Source organism: Triticum dicoccoides, chromosome 3B, assembly GCF_002162155.2.
Source record: "Triticum dicoccoides isolate Atlit2015 ecotype Zavitan chromosome 3B, WEW_v2.0, whole genome shotgun sequence".
Taxonomy (NCBI): domain Eukaryota; kingdom Viridiplantae; phylum Streptophyta; class Magnoliopsida; order Poales; family Poaceae; genus Triticum; species Triticum dicoccoides.
The window spans coordinates 202,299,602-202,316,483 of record NC_041385.1 but is presented as its reverse complement, the minus strand read 5'-3'; the positions used below and the strand labels follow the sequence as shown (position 1 = coordinate 202,316,483).

The 16,882-nt window shown below is 44.8% G+C and overlaps 2 protein-coding genes across 2 annotated transcripts; both read right to left on the bottom strand.

The window, feature by feature from the left end:
- Positions 1 to 1,342: 1,342 nt before the first annotated feature.
- LOC119275533 (ras-related protein Rab7) lies at positions 1,343 to 5,264 on the bottom strand. The gene is made up of 7 exons (XM_037556396.1): positions 5,039 to 5,264; positions 4,911 to 4,937; positions 4,713 to 4,812; positions 2,331 to 2,477; positions 2,163 to 2,243; positions 1,927 to 2,072; positions 1,343 to 1,773 (listed from the first exon to the last, which is right to left on the bottom strand). Exons 1-7 carry the CDS (start codon positions 5,089 to 5,091, stop codon positions 1,704 to 1,706), a joined length of 624 nt encoding a protein of 207 aa, XP_037412293.1. The 5' UTR covers positions 5,092 to 5,264; the 3' UTR covers positions 1,343 to 1,703.
- An 849-nt stretch (positions 5,265 to 6,113) lies between these two features.
- LOC119275532 (proline-rich receptor-like protein kinase PERK1) lies at positions 6,114 to 11,619 on the bottom strand. Its single transcript, XM_037556395.1, has 8 exons — positions 10,816 to 11,619; positions 9,059 to 9,559; positions 8,338 to 8,424; positions 8,162 to 8,232; positions 7,798 to 7,874; positions 7,470 to 7,617; positions 6,780 to 6,941; positions 6,114 to 6,642 (listed from the first exon to the last, which is right to left on the bottom strand). The coding sequence occupies exons 1-8, from the start codon at positions 11,342 to 11,344 to the stop codon at positions 6,322 to 6,324; spliced, it is 1,896 nt and encodes a 631-aa protein (XP_037412292.1). The 5' UTR covers positions 11,345 to 11,619; the 3' UTR covers positions 6,114 to 6,321.
- Between the last annotated feature and the right edge of the window lie 5,263 nt (positions 11,620 to 16,882).

Sequence of the window (16,882 nt, the reverse complement as noted above, 5' to 3'; positions counted from 1 at the left end):
CGGCGAGGCAGACGGCGAGTGGCGGCCCCTAGTAGTTTTTTCTTTTTTTTTTGTAAAATATGTTTAAGTTTGAACGAACTCGCGAAGTTTGCAATGAATTTGCGTCGTGTTTGTGCCGTGTTTAAATTTTTCAAAAAACCATGGGCGCCGCGACTGGGGGGCATCACGCCCCCAGCGCGCGGGCTAGCGTCGGTGCGCCTCCAGGGGGTGATTTTTAGCCCCTCCTGGGGGGGTCAACGGCTGGAGATGCTCTTAGGATGGATAGATTCATAAAACAGAGCTGACACTCTCGTACATGTTAGGCGTCACATCCGCCCACGACCTTCCATCCAATCCCTCGCACACGATGTGCTTTCAGATGGCCTTCTTCTTCCGCAAGTGAAGAGATTGGGCACGATGTGTTCTAGCCTCCTCTTGCCCAACCACGAGTCTGTCCAGAAGAGCGCCGAGGCATCGTTCCCCAAAATGCACCTCGTAGCGGCCTTGTAGACCATCGCAGTTTGCATGATTTCCCCAAAACCAAGGTGTGCCACCTCAATGAATGTCATTCTCGCCCTGTTTTCTTTCGATGGTTGTCGTTGTCCCTCAAAACTCCATCCCACTTACAGAAACCTTTCGAAACATGGAAGGTTGTCGACACTTGTGACTGGAAATTGCCCATACTTGTCAGGCTTAAAATTGCACAAACTGAAGCTTTCCAAAATCTGACACTGGTTGAAACCTGCTACTGCAACCTCCTACCCGTTTTCCCCCTCCTAACTTCTGAAACTCAACGAAACCACTCCAGTTTGGAATGCATTTCAAAGGTGTAGTTTACTTAGTAGCTACCGCAACTTTTGGTGAGTGGCATCTAATTCTGATCGACGCGGGCAAATTGTTGATTTGGCAGTTTATTTTTGGGAGTTCTCAGCATGACCACGACTTTCAGAAGTTGACGAGTACCACACGCAATATAGACCAGATATGTTGCTGCTCTGTAGTAGGGAACGAATGAGTTGGTCGTTTTGCATTTCGGCACATGCATGGCGCTGGCGGGAAAGGCGAATCCAATAGTTCAAATGGCACACAGTGTAGTCGAGTATGTTCTCGCTGGAGATGTCGACAACAGAAATCAACACAAACTGTAGCACTCATTGAAAGTGAGCGTGATCCATCCAGAAATTTGATAAATGAACACCATCAGGGACCTACACAGCACATAAGAGTGGAATCTGCAAAGTCCAATCTTGTGTCACATCATTGCAGCAAACTACGGCATGAATACACAGAAATGAAAATCGTAGTGGCTGATCCATACATACTCCATACCATGGAAGAAGGGAATAGAAAAGAAAAGGATGGGTAAAAGAAGAACCATATATGGTTATAGATTTGGATCTACCATCAAAATGGTTAGAACAGGAAACCAGGAATGTTGGGCCGTTCTTCTGTACATTTACAATCTTCATAAATATATATTTGATCTTTCTGAGATATGTACGCACCACGACAACCAAAACCTCGCAAAAACTAAAAAGAATGCCAGCTCTATACCATCTAACGCTCATAGAAAGAATCAGAACTTACGAATGAAATTTCTCCCATCTCGCTGGAAGGGAGTGAATACTAGACAACCATATGTAGCAACCGATACAAGATAGCAGCTTTCAAACTAAATATATATCAAACTCCGGAAGAGCACCGACACTGAGGATCCGTATCTTCTAGCATTCACAACCTGACGAGCGTTGTTGCCTTCCAGCACCGCCCATGTCGATTGTATCAGGGAGATATCTACAAGAATTTAGCAAAACATCAATATAGTTAACATACTGTTAGTGCATCTCTGTGTTGCTATTTCGAAATGCCCTCCACTCCGAGGAAAATAATCAAGTAAGAATTCTCCTTTTGCGTATACAATGCATCCACTGCAAGAAGTAAGCTTACATATCTTCTTCAGGTTCATTCTTGATGGCATTCCTTGCTATACACTCGAAAGCTGCTTCCACATTGAAGCCTTCTTTAGCAGACGTCTCAAAATAAGGGATGTTTCCCTTGGAAGCACACCAAGCTTTAGCTTTTTTCTCAGAAACCTGAAATACAAATAATCTCAAAAATATTATAAAGTATATATATCAAGTGAAAGCAAGAAAAATAGGCACTTTGTCGTGAAGAATACTCACAGTCCTGCTGTTACCACCATCAACATCAATCTTGTTTCCAAGTAAAACAAAAGGAAAATTCTCTGGATCTGACGGGCTAGCCTGCAACAGGAATGACGGGCCAAACTTTCAGTATACCATACATATTGCAGTACATTTGATTGACCGGCAACTAAGCAAGCTACTTACTTGAATTAGAAATTCCTCACGCCAGTTGTTGAGTTTTTCAAATGACTTGGTAACATTGACATCATATACAAGAACACAACAGTCAGCTCCCCGATAAAACGCCACACCAAGACTCTGAAAACGTTCCTGTCCTGCCGTGTCCCATATCTAAGTTCCAGGAAAACGAACATGCGGTAAGATTAAATGTGAGTGGAACTATTGTTTCACAAGGAACAAAGTAGACAGATGTACATTCTAGTGTTCTTATAAATAATCAGGCCATAGATATACGTAATGATTAACTACCTAGGGTAGTGAAGATTTTGGGGTTACTTTGCTTTTTTTGTCGCAATAACGCACACGATCCATGCTTCATCGCAATAGAATAAGACACAAAGCAGCAAGCACTACAAAATGAAGGCTTTTCACAGCAACCAAAAACAATATACACGCAAAAGCAGAACTAGCAAAAAAAACTATAAGCTGCTAGGCCATTTGCACTAGCAAAAAAAACTCAACCATATTAAGTGTCCGGTGAATGTACACAGAGTTACTTCACTGAATTGTGCAATATACACAATTTAAGTAATAGAATCATCGGACTGATATTAACGAAAACGTAACAGAATGTTGTTCATATTCGTTTCCAGCTTTTTTAAAGACAGTACAATTAATTTCACTTGGAGTCAAGATTATTATCTATACTTCAGTTCATTTCATCTTAGAAAATATCTGATGTTATTAACTAGTACTCACAGCCATCAGATAATTTGTAAATCAAGTAAAATAGCTAAAATCAAATCAACCAGCATACCAAGTTTTTTTTTAACAGGCATACCAAGTACATAGTTTGAATTGTATAACTAAAAAGACAGCGGTCTCCAAAAAAATCATTTGTTTATGCTTATTCAAATAAACTATCCGGTGGGGATAAAGAGACAAATTTCTGAACCTCAGGTATAGGTATAAATGAATTGTTTAGCTATCCCATATGGTCATATCCTTGATTTAAATATGATGAATGAGAGATGGGCCATAGAGAATGCACTGAACAGGCTGCTTCATTGCTGTCCTGTTAAATAGAAAAGATGGCAGGGTCTCTGAACGTTCAATACTCTAGTCCAGATTTAAGAAAGTTGAGTGCCAGCAGATAACAGCTCAACAAAGTAGTTCATTCCCAGTCATAAAAATCTGGAGATTTCTTAGACTTAACCAAAGCAAGCAAGTCGGTACATGGTCCATAAAGTTCGAGAAATAGTACCTATGTGTTCATCAATTTATGACGATCACAGTACTGGAGGATTTGGGGCGCATCAATTATACTATATGTAACAGAGTAACAGAAAGAGACCCCAGAGTATGATAAAAAAGGATAGGACCGATGGCTACAATATAAGTAATATTGCATAGCTTTTTAATAGTAACTCACATTACTGAAGCCACAACTTTGCAAAATTCATGTTTCCTCTGGACTTGGACAGGTTTTATTTTTCTTTGTTCATGCATATAGCGTTGGGCCACTGGAAGTGTAAGACAGCTTTCTCTCTGTCTTAATGCACTGACATGCAATTCCCCTGCATCGTTTCTAATTATTATTTTTTCCTCTCAACTACTCCCACCGTTCCTAAATATAAGTCTTTTTAGAGATTCCAGTATGGACTACATACGGAGCAAAATGAGCGAATCTACACTGTAAAATAGGTCTATATACATCCGTATGTAGTCCGTATTGAAATCTCTAAAATGACTTATATTTAGGAACTAAGGGAGTAGGTCTCAGTCCTCTAATCCTTGAGAAATTGTAATATAGAGGTAGTGCAAACCAAGTGGACAACTGAACTAGAGCTGAACTGATGTAATTTCTTATGACATAACGTGCCTTTCGATTGGGTAAGGAAAATCTACCCTACAAACAATCCAACCATCTGTAATCTCATTAACCTATCCAATAAGCATCTACCAGGCTACCAGCAGGATGTTTGCAAAAGTATATCCTTTCGAATTGGGTAAGGAAAATCTACCCAAAAAAAATCCAACCATCTGTAATCGCGTTAACCTATCCGATAAGCACCTACCAGCAGAACGTTTGCAAAAGTACATAACTCTATAATAAACCAAAAATGTGGCTTATGTTGACCTGAATAACTCAGGAATCAACCTTCTCAACCTGTCTGTCATAAACAAACTGCAGAGTACAAGGGTCCTAGTTTAGTACTGCCACTAAACTTGATCATCATCGGACCTATTCAAGAATTCAGAACACTAACCAGAGAATGAGAACTTTGCGGTTTCACGCAAGTGTCACATACTCACATCTCTAACAGCATAGAATCCGTTAGTGTTCAAGATGTAATACACCCAGAGCTAATTATCCGTTTGTGAGTAGTAGAATGAATGAAGAACCTGTAGAGTGAAGAGGCGGTCGTCGATCTTGACCTCCTTGGTGAGGAAATCGGCGCCGATGGTGGCCTTGTACTGGTTGCTGAACTTGTTGTTGACGTACCTGCACACCAACCAACCACCCAAATCGTTCAAACCCCCGCACAGGAATAGCCCGAATTAGACGAATCAGACAGGGCGAGATTGGTGGTTCGGCCTTACTGGTTCATCAGCGACGTCTTCCCGACCCTGATGGCGATCATCAGAGAACACAAGCGCACAGGTTGATCAGAGGACAGCGGAAAATCACGCAAAAAGGAAGAAAAAAAAACTGGGGAAAAGGCGCGCACCCGCTGTCGCCGAGGATGATGACCTTGAGGAGCATTCGCCGGCGCGACGCCATGGCCGCGGATCTGGGGCGAGGGGGCGAGCGAGGCGGGGGGAGGGGGCTGAGGAGGAGGAAGGAGATGGGAAGATTTTTGCGCTGTGTTGTGGTCTGGTTTGGCCTTTGCTTTGCTCGGGGATTGGTGTGTGCGCGCCGTTGTCACGGAAAAGGAGAAGGATCGGTTTTGCTGGAAGGCTTCGCCGCTCCGCCTCCACCTGTATCTGTATGTTTGGATGGACGCGTTGCCGGGCGGGCGAATTATTATTCCGTCGATTTTTAGAGTGGCGACAGACAGACAGACAGCAGTATTGTTTCATTATTTGTCGTCCATGATAATTAATTAAAAAAATAAGATTGATTGGGACAGGCAGATTTAGTCCAACTGATGGCTCTGTACTACCTACAAGTATGAGCTTGATCATTCAAATTAAAATTATTATTGTACGCGGTTCATCCGCGTCCGAGTGACACATATGTGCATGTGCACACGGTGTCTCGAGTGCCCTACTGCCGACTTTTTTTTTCTATAAAGAATGGAGCAATGTACTGCCCGAGTCCGACTACTATCTGTAATCTCTTTCGTTCTGCACCTACTACTACAGATTTTGCGAAGAAAGATAAGCTGGAATGAATGCAGGCAGGGGGCGTTTGGTTTGAGGGCTAAGATCGACACACCTAATGTTTGTTAGCTCCATAAGAACATTGGCATGTACTAATGGAAATGCCGTTGAAACTCAACGGTCTTGCATAAACCGACCGGCACCTTTCGTCAACAGATTCTGAATGCTACTTGGTTTTATCTTGGAAAAAGTATTATCATGTTCATATCATATACGCTGGCTAACTGGAACGCAACCGCAGCTGCATGATTGCAGCAGACGTTGGGATGCTTCGGCTGCACCAAAAACAAATACAGCCTGGTCCAACGAATCCATGCCTACTGTATCTCCCTGGCTCTTGCTCTGAATCCAACAGCATCTCGTTAGCCAGTTAGCTTTCTTCCAAGCATGACACCGAGTTCAGACGGCCAGCAGCCAATGTAATGATCACGCATCTCACTGGAAATGCAAGTAGAATTGCGTCGAGTTGGTCAAGACAAACAAAACTACCATATGTCTCAACAACAAAAAATCATTTTTTGTTCGTTGCAGCCAAGTCAGATGGCAGCTTATGTGAATTCAGCTATGCTGTGGATTTACAAATGATGTGCTGAGGTTAACTCTCTCCAACGAAAGGGAAAGTGGGTCATCATCTCATGGAAGTCTGGCTCTCGACGTCGCCGTCGTCTCTCTTGGTAGTCCCCAACTCCACCTCCTGCGTCTGCCGATGACCGTCGCTGCTCTGGACGGACGGGTCCTGGCGCTCGTGCTCGTCGCTGGACGGCGTTAGCTGGCTGCTCTGGAAGCTGCTGGTGCCGAGCGCCATCTTCCTGAACTTCTTCAGGTCCTCGTTGTACTGGCTCGTGTCATACTCGGAGCTGGCGTGCGATCCCATGAACCGGCTGTGGCCAGGCCGGACGCCTTCGTGCAGATCGTCCAGCGACACGTCGCCTTCCAGGGCCCGAACAACCTGTTCGTCACAGAGGATCAAGGTTAGCTTAGCTCTGTCTAGGATACAATAGCGATGAGGTCGAAGTAAAGGGTGATGAATTTGTGTCGACGAGATGAGGATACAAGGGAAGAAGAGATACCGGTATAGAAATGTACCTGGCTCATGCGTGGACGTCGCCGTGCAGAATGGCGTACGCATGCGGCTGCGCAGGCGATCATCCTTGCCATCTCGTTATCATTGAAGTCGATTCCTAAGTGGGGATCCACTAAAGCATCGTGATTACCATCCTCGAGTGCTTGTGTCATCAAAGGCCTTGCCTGCAGGGAGAAAGGAAGATGATCAAACTCAAATAGATGGGTTGAACATTGACAAAGAAAGGGACAGACAGATGCTCGTTGAAGAGGCACAGAGTACTCGGCATCAAAAAGTTGGAAGATGGTAAACACTGTGACAAGAATAAATACAACGAGTAAAATATGAAGTGCAAAGGCCAAGGCACCTCATACAGAGAAAATCGAGTCCATTTTAGCGAGGAATAGCAAGTAACTTATGAAGGAATAGATCCCATGGTTGTTAGTTAAGTAGTCCAAGAGAGCCCTCAATGATATAATTGGAATTTAGTCACAGGATTAATTACAGTCAATCTTATCAAGTCATAAACCCTTAGGGGGTGTTTGGAAGAATGGTATTTCTTGGTAAAGTTTTGGCATTTAAGTCAAATTTGAAGTAAACACAAAACTTTACCAAGAAATACTCCTCTTCCAAAAAGACCCATAGGACTAGAAACAACAAGAATGAATTTGACCCAGCTAGTTACAGAACGGTGGACAACAAATTTAACTTACCCAGTCAACCAAGCTGTCATCCATATGCGCTTGTTTTGAACTTACAGGACGGCGCCCAGTTATTAACTCGAGAAGCATTACTCCAAAAGAAAAGACATCTGATTTCTCAGTTAGCTTGCCAGAAGAAGCATACTCTGGTGCAAGGTACCTAAAGGGAAAACCAAGACTATCAGGGCAGTAATTTTCATACAGCAGATCTTGCACCTTAGCAACATGTCAATTTCTTACTATATATATCATCATGATTGATCTCATTTTCAAGCATTTGAGATACTGCTTCACTGTCCCGGAAAGCAAAAAAATAGTTTCACTGGAAGATCGAACTTACCCAAATGTGCCCATTACTCTGGTGGAAACATGGGTGTTATTATCAGAGGTTAACTTTGCAAGTCCAAAATCTGCCACCTGTAAAAAAGAGGTTTGCTTACTGAATTACACGTCCAACAGTTTTGTATTAGTAGGCTGATATTAACTATGTTTATGATCCCGCAAGAAAAACTATGTTTCATGATGATTGGTTAGACATCAGTTTATCAAAACTGTAAACCTTAGTTTCTGAATTTACTCATATCAACCACGGACATTCAAGATTTTACACTACACTAGCAGCTAAACTTAGTTGGGACCAGGGGAAGAAAGACGGTCTCAGAATTCAAGTAGAAATGAAACAAAAAGGAAAATGCGTATCATACCTTAGCTTCACATCTGTAATCCAGAAGAATATTTGATGCCTTTATGTCACGATGAATGATCTTTGGATGGCCTACGAAGTACAGAAATAAAATCATGACAGAACAGCTACATACCTTTTTGAACGTGAAAAAGAAAAAGAAAAGCATAACGAGTAGGTATGTGTGTGTGAGCTCACAGTCTTCGTGAAGATACGCCAATCCCTTCGCAGAACCCAAAGCAATACGTAGTCTTGAAGGCCAGTCCATAGTTGGTCCACGCCTTCCTGAAAAAGAGGTGAAAAATAACCTGAAGACATTAACAAATGCTCAAGAGAATGCAAACCAAATGAAGACAGAAGATTTTTTGCACGACAGGAGCTTCAGAGCAATGTTTTCTGAATCTTCAAGAAAAAGGTAACCAATAAACCTGGAAAGCATTGTCCCTTTCGGGTGGTAGCAAAAACAAAGTTGTATCTTCCCAGTTTGACAAAATCGGCGGAAGTTATTAAAGACTGAAGAAAAGGTGGCGATAAAGCTGACATGTTCTGAGATGGGTTTGGTTGTGCTTATTATTACCATTGAAGAAACTCTCTTGCAGTCATGGCATTTCATTTTCTGAACAATGTAACTGGTTAGATTGTCAATTTACGCGAACAAGGTCTATTTTTTCATAGCCAAAATAATAGTTTAAATCATTTATTATCACAGGTTTAACTTTGTAAATCACCCGGATATTTACTAACCAACAACTCATACAGCAACTGGTAATGATAAACTGGCAATAGCTAGGATATTTATGGGTACAAAATATGGAACCAAAAAAACAAAAGATGACATAGTTCACTTTCTCGGACAAGATTAAAGAGCAGTCTGAAAGAGAAGAAACAATCATGATTGAACCATAGTGAGAAACCATACCATGTAAATGGAATTCTAATGTGTTATTGGGAACAAACTCATAGACAAGCAACCTCTTGTCTTCAGAAATGCAATAACCAACCAACGTCACGAGATGTTTATGATGTACTCGGCTGATAATCTCAACCTCTGCCTGGAACTCACGCTCTCCCTGCCCACTTCCATCTCTCAATTGCTTAACGGCAACTTCTGTGCCATCTGGCAGCACCCCTTTGTGAACAAACCCAAAACCACCTTGCCCGAGAAGATTAGCATCGGAGAATTCATTGGTCGCCACGGCCAACTCTTCATAAGTAAAAGTGCATTTCGAGAAGCTGAGGGCGTTGCCAAACGGTGATTGCAGGGGTCTGTTCTCACCACCACCTGAGAAATGTGAACCCGAACCACTGCTGTTTACATTGACTGGAGGAGGTGGCGGTTTAGAGGAAGGATGTGAATTCATCTTCACGACATGATCAGGGGGTGGTGGAGGGGCATTATGCTGCCACCCATATTGATCCCCTGCAGAAGAACAAGAATCGTACTTAAAGATGAGAGTGATTCGTGTTGAACAATAACAATTACAAACGGATTCCCTGTTGCAAAATCTAATAAACAAGAAATGATTGCACGAAGTTTAAGAATGAAGTAAACACATTTTCAATGCTGATGCTAAGTTGCTAACTCACTTCGAAAAGGAGGACATACTTTCCCTCACAGATTTGCCTTGTATAAATCAGATTCCATGAAGAAGAATGAAAAAAAAAATCGGACCTAATGTTTATCATTTTATTCTTTTGTCAAAATTCCCATTAGGATTATCTCAAACACAGATGAAGATTCCTGTGATCACTACCCCATAGTACTACTAAAATTAGCCATATTTAATAAGCATAAGTTAAGACATACTTTCCCTCACAGATTTGCCTTGTATTCCCTCCGTTCGGAATTACTTGTCACAAAAATGGATGTATTTACAACTAAAATACATCTAGATACGTTCATTTCTTTGACGAGTAATTCCGAACGGAGGGAGTATAAATCAGATTCCATGAAGAAGAATGAAAGAAATAATCGGACCTAACGTTCATTATTTTATTCTTTTGTCAAAATTCCCATTAGGATTATCTCAAACACAGATGAAGATTCCTGTGATCACTACCCCATAGTACTACTAAAATTAGCCATATTTAATAAGCATAAGTTAAGACATAATATATTTCTGATGGAAATTACTACTCCCTCCGTCCGGAATTACTTGTCATAAAAACGGATAAAAATGAATTTATCTATAACTAAAATACATCTAGATACATTCATTTCTTGGACGAGTAATTCCGAACGGAAGGAGCAGTATTTTGATGTCCATGACGCCATAATAGCATGATTAAAAGAGGACCCATCTTGAAGGCACCAGAAAACTGGAACGTAAGTCATACTTGTACGTCATAAGGCTCGTCATAGTGGGGAGTAACTTAGACTCATTATGCATTGGAAACCGCTATGTGATGGTAACATATTATGTTACTCTATTTGCCTCTCTCCTCATTAACTACTTGCCACATCATCATTTTTGCTTATGTGGCATCTATGTTACTACCTATGTTACTCCCACTATGACCAGCCTAAGCCAACGCACATTTGCCAAGAACAGCGGGATAATTGCAAGCGACAGCGATGTGACTTGCTAGTGAGACAAAGAACGCACATGAAATCTGTACTGTACTGTATCTGCTCCGAGACAAAGAGTCATGGAGGGTGCACAGCTGCCATCTCACCTTTGAACGGCGGCGGGGGCGGCGGCGGCGGCGGGTGCCCGTAGTAGTGCAGGTGGTGGGGCGGCGGGGGAGGCGGAGGGTGGTGCGGGTGGTGCCGCCTCTTCTTCTTGAGCATGCAGAAGCAGAGCAGGCTGGCGAGCAGCAGCGCGATCAGCCCGCCCACCGCGATCCCCGCCACCGTGGCCGTGTTGAGCGCCGAGCTCGGCGGCGGCGGCGAGGCCTGGGCGGACGGCGTCGGACGGTCGGTCGGCGGGGACGGCGTGGTCGACGGGGGAGACGGCGCGGCGGGCGCCCCGGGGGCCGTGGGAGGCGGGAGGGAGGGCGTCGCGGGAGTGGTGCCGGAGGACGGGGGCGGCGCGGCGGGCGTCGACGGCGGTGGCAGGGGAGAAGAAGGCGGCGGCGAGGATGCCGCTGGCGCCGGCGGCGAAGGGGGCGTCGAGTTGGTAGCGGGCGGAGCCGAGGCCGGGGGCGGGGCCGTGCGGTTCCCCGGCGGCGAAGCCGGGCCCGGCGCGGCGGGCGGCGACGACATCAGAAGCCCAGTTTGCTTACTTGCTACGTACTGCTGCTGCTGCAGCACTGCTCCTAGTGCGGCAGCGGCTTGAGCGAGAAACGGAAGGAGCGGAGCGAAAGATAAGCGAAAAGGGAAGAAGGTCCCGCTTTCCGCCCGCGGTGGCGGTGGTGGTGGGGAATTCCGAGCGGGGATTGCGACCGGTGGCAGTACGTAGCAGCACTAGTTGGCGGCGAGTGGAGCCTCTAATGGTGTGGTGGGTGCGTGGAGGTGGAGCCCGGCGCGACGACGGCGGGAGGAAGGAGAGGGGCGGGAGGCTGCGGAATAAAAGCGCGAGGAAAGGCGCGACAGCGCGGCCGTGGCGGACAAAATTACTGTTCTGACCCTTAAGCCAAAGTAAATTTCGATTTGACCTCGGTTCAAAAAAAAAATCGTTTCTGACCTTTCTCGGTGACGCCAAGGTCCCTGGCGTCTGGCCCCTGGCCCGCACTGTCCGCCTGCCCGTTGACCTGCTGACGTGGCAAAGGGACCAGACGCCAGGGACCCTGGCGTCTGGCCCCGGTAAGTGGATAACCCCACCGGGAGAGTGTGTGGGTCCCACCCCACACACTTTCCCCAATCCAGCCCGAGCTTGAAGAAGAGCTGCTGCCTCCCCACTCTCTCTCACCCCTCAAGCTCCCCCCTCAAATCCTCTCCAAAAGGTACATCCCTTAGGTGGATCTTTCCATCACTTTGTTGCTCTTGTTAATCTCTCCCAAATCATCCAATTATTTTTTGTTAAGTCTTGTTATTTTGGTTGCATTTTATACATGTTGGTGGAACCCTAGTTCATGTTTTCTCCCCCTTATGTTAGTGTGAATGGCTTGGTTAACTTTGATAATATAGTGCTATGCATGGTGTGTAGTAGGAATATATGTTTGTTGAGTAGAAAGATTGGGGGTTAGGGTTAGTTAGTGATTATGGTTAACTTTGCTTAGTGTGTTAATTAGTGATTAGTGATACTTTTGTGGACATCACCAATAATTTAGTGTTGATATGATTTGGAGTCTTAAATTATGGTTAACTTTGCTTAGTCTTGTTATTCTCATTGAAGTCTTAAATGCATTCATGTTATTTTTAGATGGAGAGACTTGTTAATGTTCATTACATTGACAAGGAGGCATTCTTGAGTAACAATGCCGACACGGGTGAGGAACCATTGGTTTTTGATAGAAGCCCTAGCTATGAGGATGTTGTTGCAAAAGTGAGACAAGTCTTGAAATGGATGGACACCAATATTGATGTTAAGTTAATAGGAAGGTATGATGTTGGAGTTGGAGCCAAATATCGCTTGAAAAGTATGCCTATCACCTCGGATTTGCATTGGGATGTATACAAGGAAAAAGTATCCCAATCGGAAAACAAGTCACTTGAATTGTTTGCCACCAAGGTTGAATCTCCTCGGTTTACCTTTGATTTGAACCGGCATGTCTCTTCCCCAATGGATGACATGAGCGAGAGGACAATGGTGCCACTTGTTGAGCATAGGGTTGTGGTTGATGCCCCCAATGTTTATCCCCCACCACGTCCCCGTGTACCAACTATCAAAGCAAATGAGGTTGAGTTGTATGCCCCCAATGCTTCTAGCCAACCACCAACTAGCCAAGCAAATGAGGTTGAGTTGTATGTCCCCAATGCTTCTAGCCAACCACCAACTAGCCAAGCAAATGAAGTTGAGGTGATTGCTAGTGACGGAGTAATTCAAGAGGATGAAGATGCTTATGATGACAACGAAGAGCAAGAGGAAGGGTTTCATGGCAATGATGTTGGTGACTTGGATGTGTACATAGCTCAAAAGGACATGGGTCGTGACTTGCCTTTTAGGCGTCAATATGCGTATGACTCGGATGACGAGGGTCCAGTTGAACAGTTGGACGAGGATGGATTCACAAAGGAGGAGAACCAAATCCACTAGCATATGCATATATCATCTATAATTCAAAAAAAATTCACAAACTATGTCTATTGGTGGACAACTACAAACATCTAGCAACTACACTACCTACCAAATCATCTATCAACTACAAACTATTTCCTAAAACAAAGAAACCATCTACTAATCTAACATCACCTAATGTGAAATAATGCATCCAACAAAAGAGGGGAAAAGCAAAACAAATTGGAGGGAATGGGGGAGAATACCTCAAAGAAGCTTGGAGGGGCTCAGATCCACAACTTTGGGTGGAGGATGAAGTAGATCAAGGGGGGGGATTGGTGTGAGGGAGAAGAGGGGCGAAGGAGAAACCTCCTCTGTTCGTGCGCCGCAGGGAGGAAGAAAGAGATGGGTGGGTGGGTGGGCTCGGCCCGCGGGGGTTATCCACTTACCGGGGCCAGACGCCAGGGTCCCTGGCGTCTGGCCCCTTTGCCACGTCAGCAGGTCAACGGGCAGGCGGGCAGTGCGGGCTAGGGGCCAGACGCCAGGGATCCTGGCGTCTGCTTCGTAACCCAGACGCCAGGGACCTTGGCGTCACCAAAAAAGGTCAGAAATGAATTTTTTTTCGAACCGAGGTCAAATCGGGATTTACTTTGGCTTAAGGGTCAGAACAGTAATTTTGTTCGCCGTGGCCGGTAAACGTGCGACTACCTTCACGTCACGCGGCGCGGCCTGCCCGCGCTTTCCGGTTCGTCAAATGAGTTCACGAGAATCGCGTTAATTCGCCCCGTCATGTCGAGCCCGCCCGTCGCTGGCCGGTGGGCCAGGGCTCAGGTGGTCCCGCATGTCAGTGGGCAGAGGAGTCCGGGTGGACCCCGCCTCGTCAGGTTTCCCTTGCCGCTCAAGATACTAATCGTGATTACGCGGCGGGATTACACGCGACGGTTACGCTGATGGCGAAGGTCGTTTGCTGGGATATACGGGCCTACTTTGTCAGTGGCGGGGTGGGGCGGGGATTCTCCTTCCAGGCGACAGGTGTGCCTTGTGGCTTGAGGGGGAAAGTCTCTGCGGGTGCATGTTAGGAGCATGACTCGTTGGGCCGTGCAGCTCCCTCACAATGTCAAGTAGAGTAGTAGTAGTGTCCTGATAAATGGCGGAAAATAATTCTATGAGACCAGGTCTCACGGGTTAGCAGGTAAAACCCATCCTGATAGATTATACGTGACATTCACAAATCACAAAGCATCTATCCCATCCCTCATTTAAAATGAAATCAGGGGGGGAGATTAGATGCTTTGTGATTTGTGAATGTCACATGTCATTCATCAGGGCGGGTCTCACCTGGTTTATATGAGACCTGGTCTCATATAATTTTTTTTTCATAAATGGCAGCTTTCCCGCGAGCAAAAATGGCAGCTTTCCTAAAGCAGTGGACGAATTGATTCGTATAAATGCTTGCGATCAGATCAGGTCGATCGGATTGGATATGTATCCACAATAAAGCGTACCGTGCTTACCGCTTCTGTGAATTGCTGATCGATGATTCCACTGCAGTCGTCTTCTTTATGTTACTAGAAAATTAGTTGCATCACCTTCCTTTCAGGTAGTACTCACGAAACCAAAAAAAAAAAAAAAAACGTGACATGCGTGTAGCACGAATGCAGAAACACGAGGTGAGTGTGAGCGAGGCGGCGTCGCTTCGCCGGCAGCAGCCAGGTGCCGGCGCGGACTTCGAGTCAACCCACCGCCAGCACAGATTTTTTTTTTTAGCAACAACCGTCGGCATAGCTAGACGACGCGTACAAGCCATCTTCTCAAGACGGTGCAAACGGCGGTGGTACGTGTGTTCTTTTGGGTTCGTCTGAAATAATTTGTTTCCCTAGGGTTGTAGGAGTAAATAAGTACTGTAACAAGGGTGAAGATAATGCTCGGACCGACGGCCTTGTCTCTCGCATCGACTCTTTTTTTTTATTTGAACATCAGTACAGACACAAGCGCTCATATACACATTGATTCTTTTTTTTTATGATACATCGACCCTATTTAAGAAGCATGACATGTCAACTTTTATCGATGTAGTGTGGCAACATCCACATATACCCCCCCCCCTACCTACACACCACACATTTACGTTTCATTGCAATCGCTTACCATCGTCACCTCCTAATCTGTAGTTATGTCGACAACGACAACAATTTGTTCCGTACATTTTTTATTTGCGGCAAAGCGCAAGTATATCTTTAGTAATGTATAAGTTCCTAAAAATAAATAACTCAGATCTGAAAAGGAAACCTTTGGCTCTTTGAGGCTATGTTTTTTTTTCCTAAAATTTTGACACATCTATGCTACAAATTGCTAAAGAGCATATAATTAGATGTTCCCCACTCCTTGCTCCTCTTACCCGAATAAGGTTATATGCCTTAGTGAAACTCATGGTAAAGTGGCAGAGGTATGACCTCAGGAAGAAAGAAAGATCGAGCGGGGAAAACGGGGATGGTTCTTTCAAGAATTTTAGAATTTAGTTAAAAAAAGCATTGGAGTACATCTTCACTCAACACTGGCCCAACGAATGCCTATGTCTAATCTAGATGGAGTGGCGCTTAGCGAGCTGTTCCAACTTTGATAGGCAAAGAGGACATCATCGCGGGGTGTAGGTGGAGCTCCTCTCAAGTCTGGACCTCGCGAGGGTAGCCCCCCTCCCCCTAACATCCAGACAATGTGGGTCGATGTGGACTAGAACATTTATTAAATAGTACGTTGGTCGGCTCTTCAATTTGAGATCTTCTGGTTTCGATGACATATTGAATTCATCCAAAGTCGAGAATGGTGGACAGTATGTTTCAACACATGGACATCATTTTTAGTTTTTGGGTGCATTTCGCGACACCACAAAAACATTGCCTTCATGTCTTGGAATCGATGTATGTGATCACGATAAGATCAAGGCTGAAGAAGATCGGTGGACTCCAGGGAGGCGCCAGTGTTGCAGTGGCGGTGACGAGGTCAATTCCTATAGAGTAGTTTTTTTTTGTGAAACGATCAGATCTACTTCCTCTGTTCCAGAATATAAGGTGTATTGATTTCCCTTCAAGTCAACCAATTGAATGTTTGACCAAGATTATAAAATAAAATAAAAATACCTACAATACCTAATAGATAAAATATGAAAGTACTTTTTATGATGGATCAAATGATATAAATTTCATATATGTTCGCCGATGCGCCGCTGTCAGAACGAGTCATCGACGCGCCGCTGTCGCCGCTCTCATACCGGAGCCAGCCTAACCTTTTGGTGACAGGCGGGAAGTCTTCGTGTACGTGCCCCTAAGGACCAGCATCCCGTAGCCGCAGTCGTCGTCGTTGTTGAATCCTTGAATCGATCTGAGGAATTTGACACAAAATATCGTCGTTACTTACGCATGGCGAGAAACCCTAACCTCGCCGCCCTGAAGAGCTAGCATAAATCTATGCCAGATCTCTGTCTAATCTCTCGCAGCGGACAAACTTGAGGAGGATCAGAGTCCGAAAGACTGACTCGAAGAAGAAGCCCGTCATCCGTCCAAACGCCGCCCCTGCGAGAACTAAAACCCTGCCTATCTACTAGCTGGAGACAAGGCATCAGAAATCTCCTCCCCGCCACCGGCCGC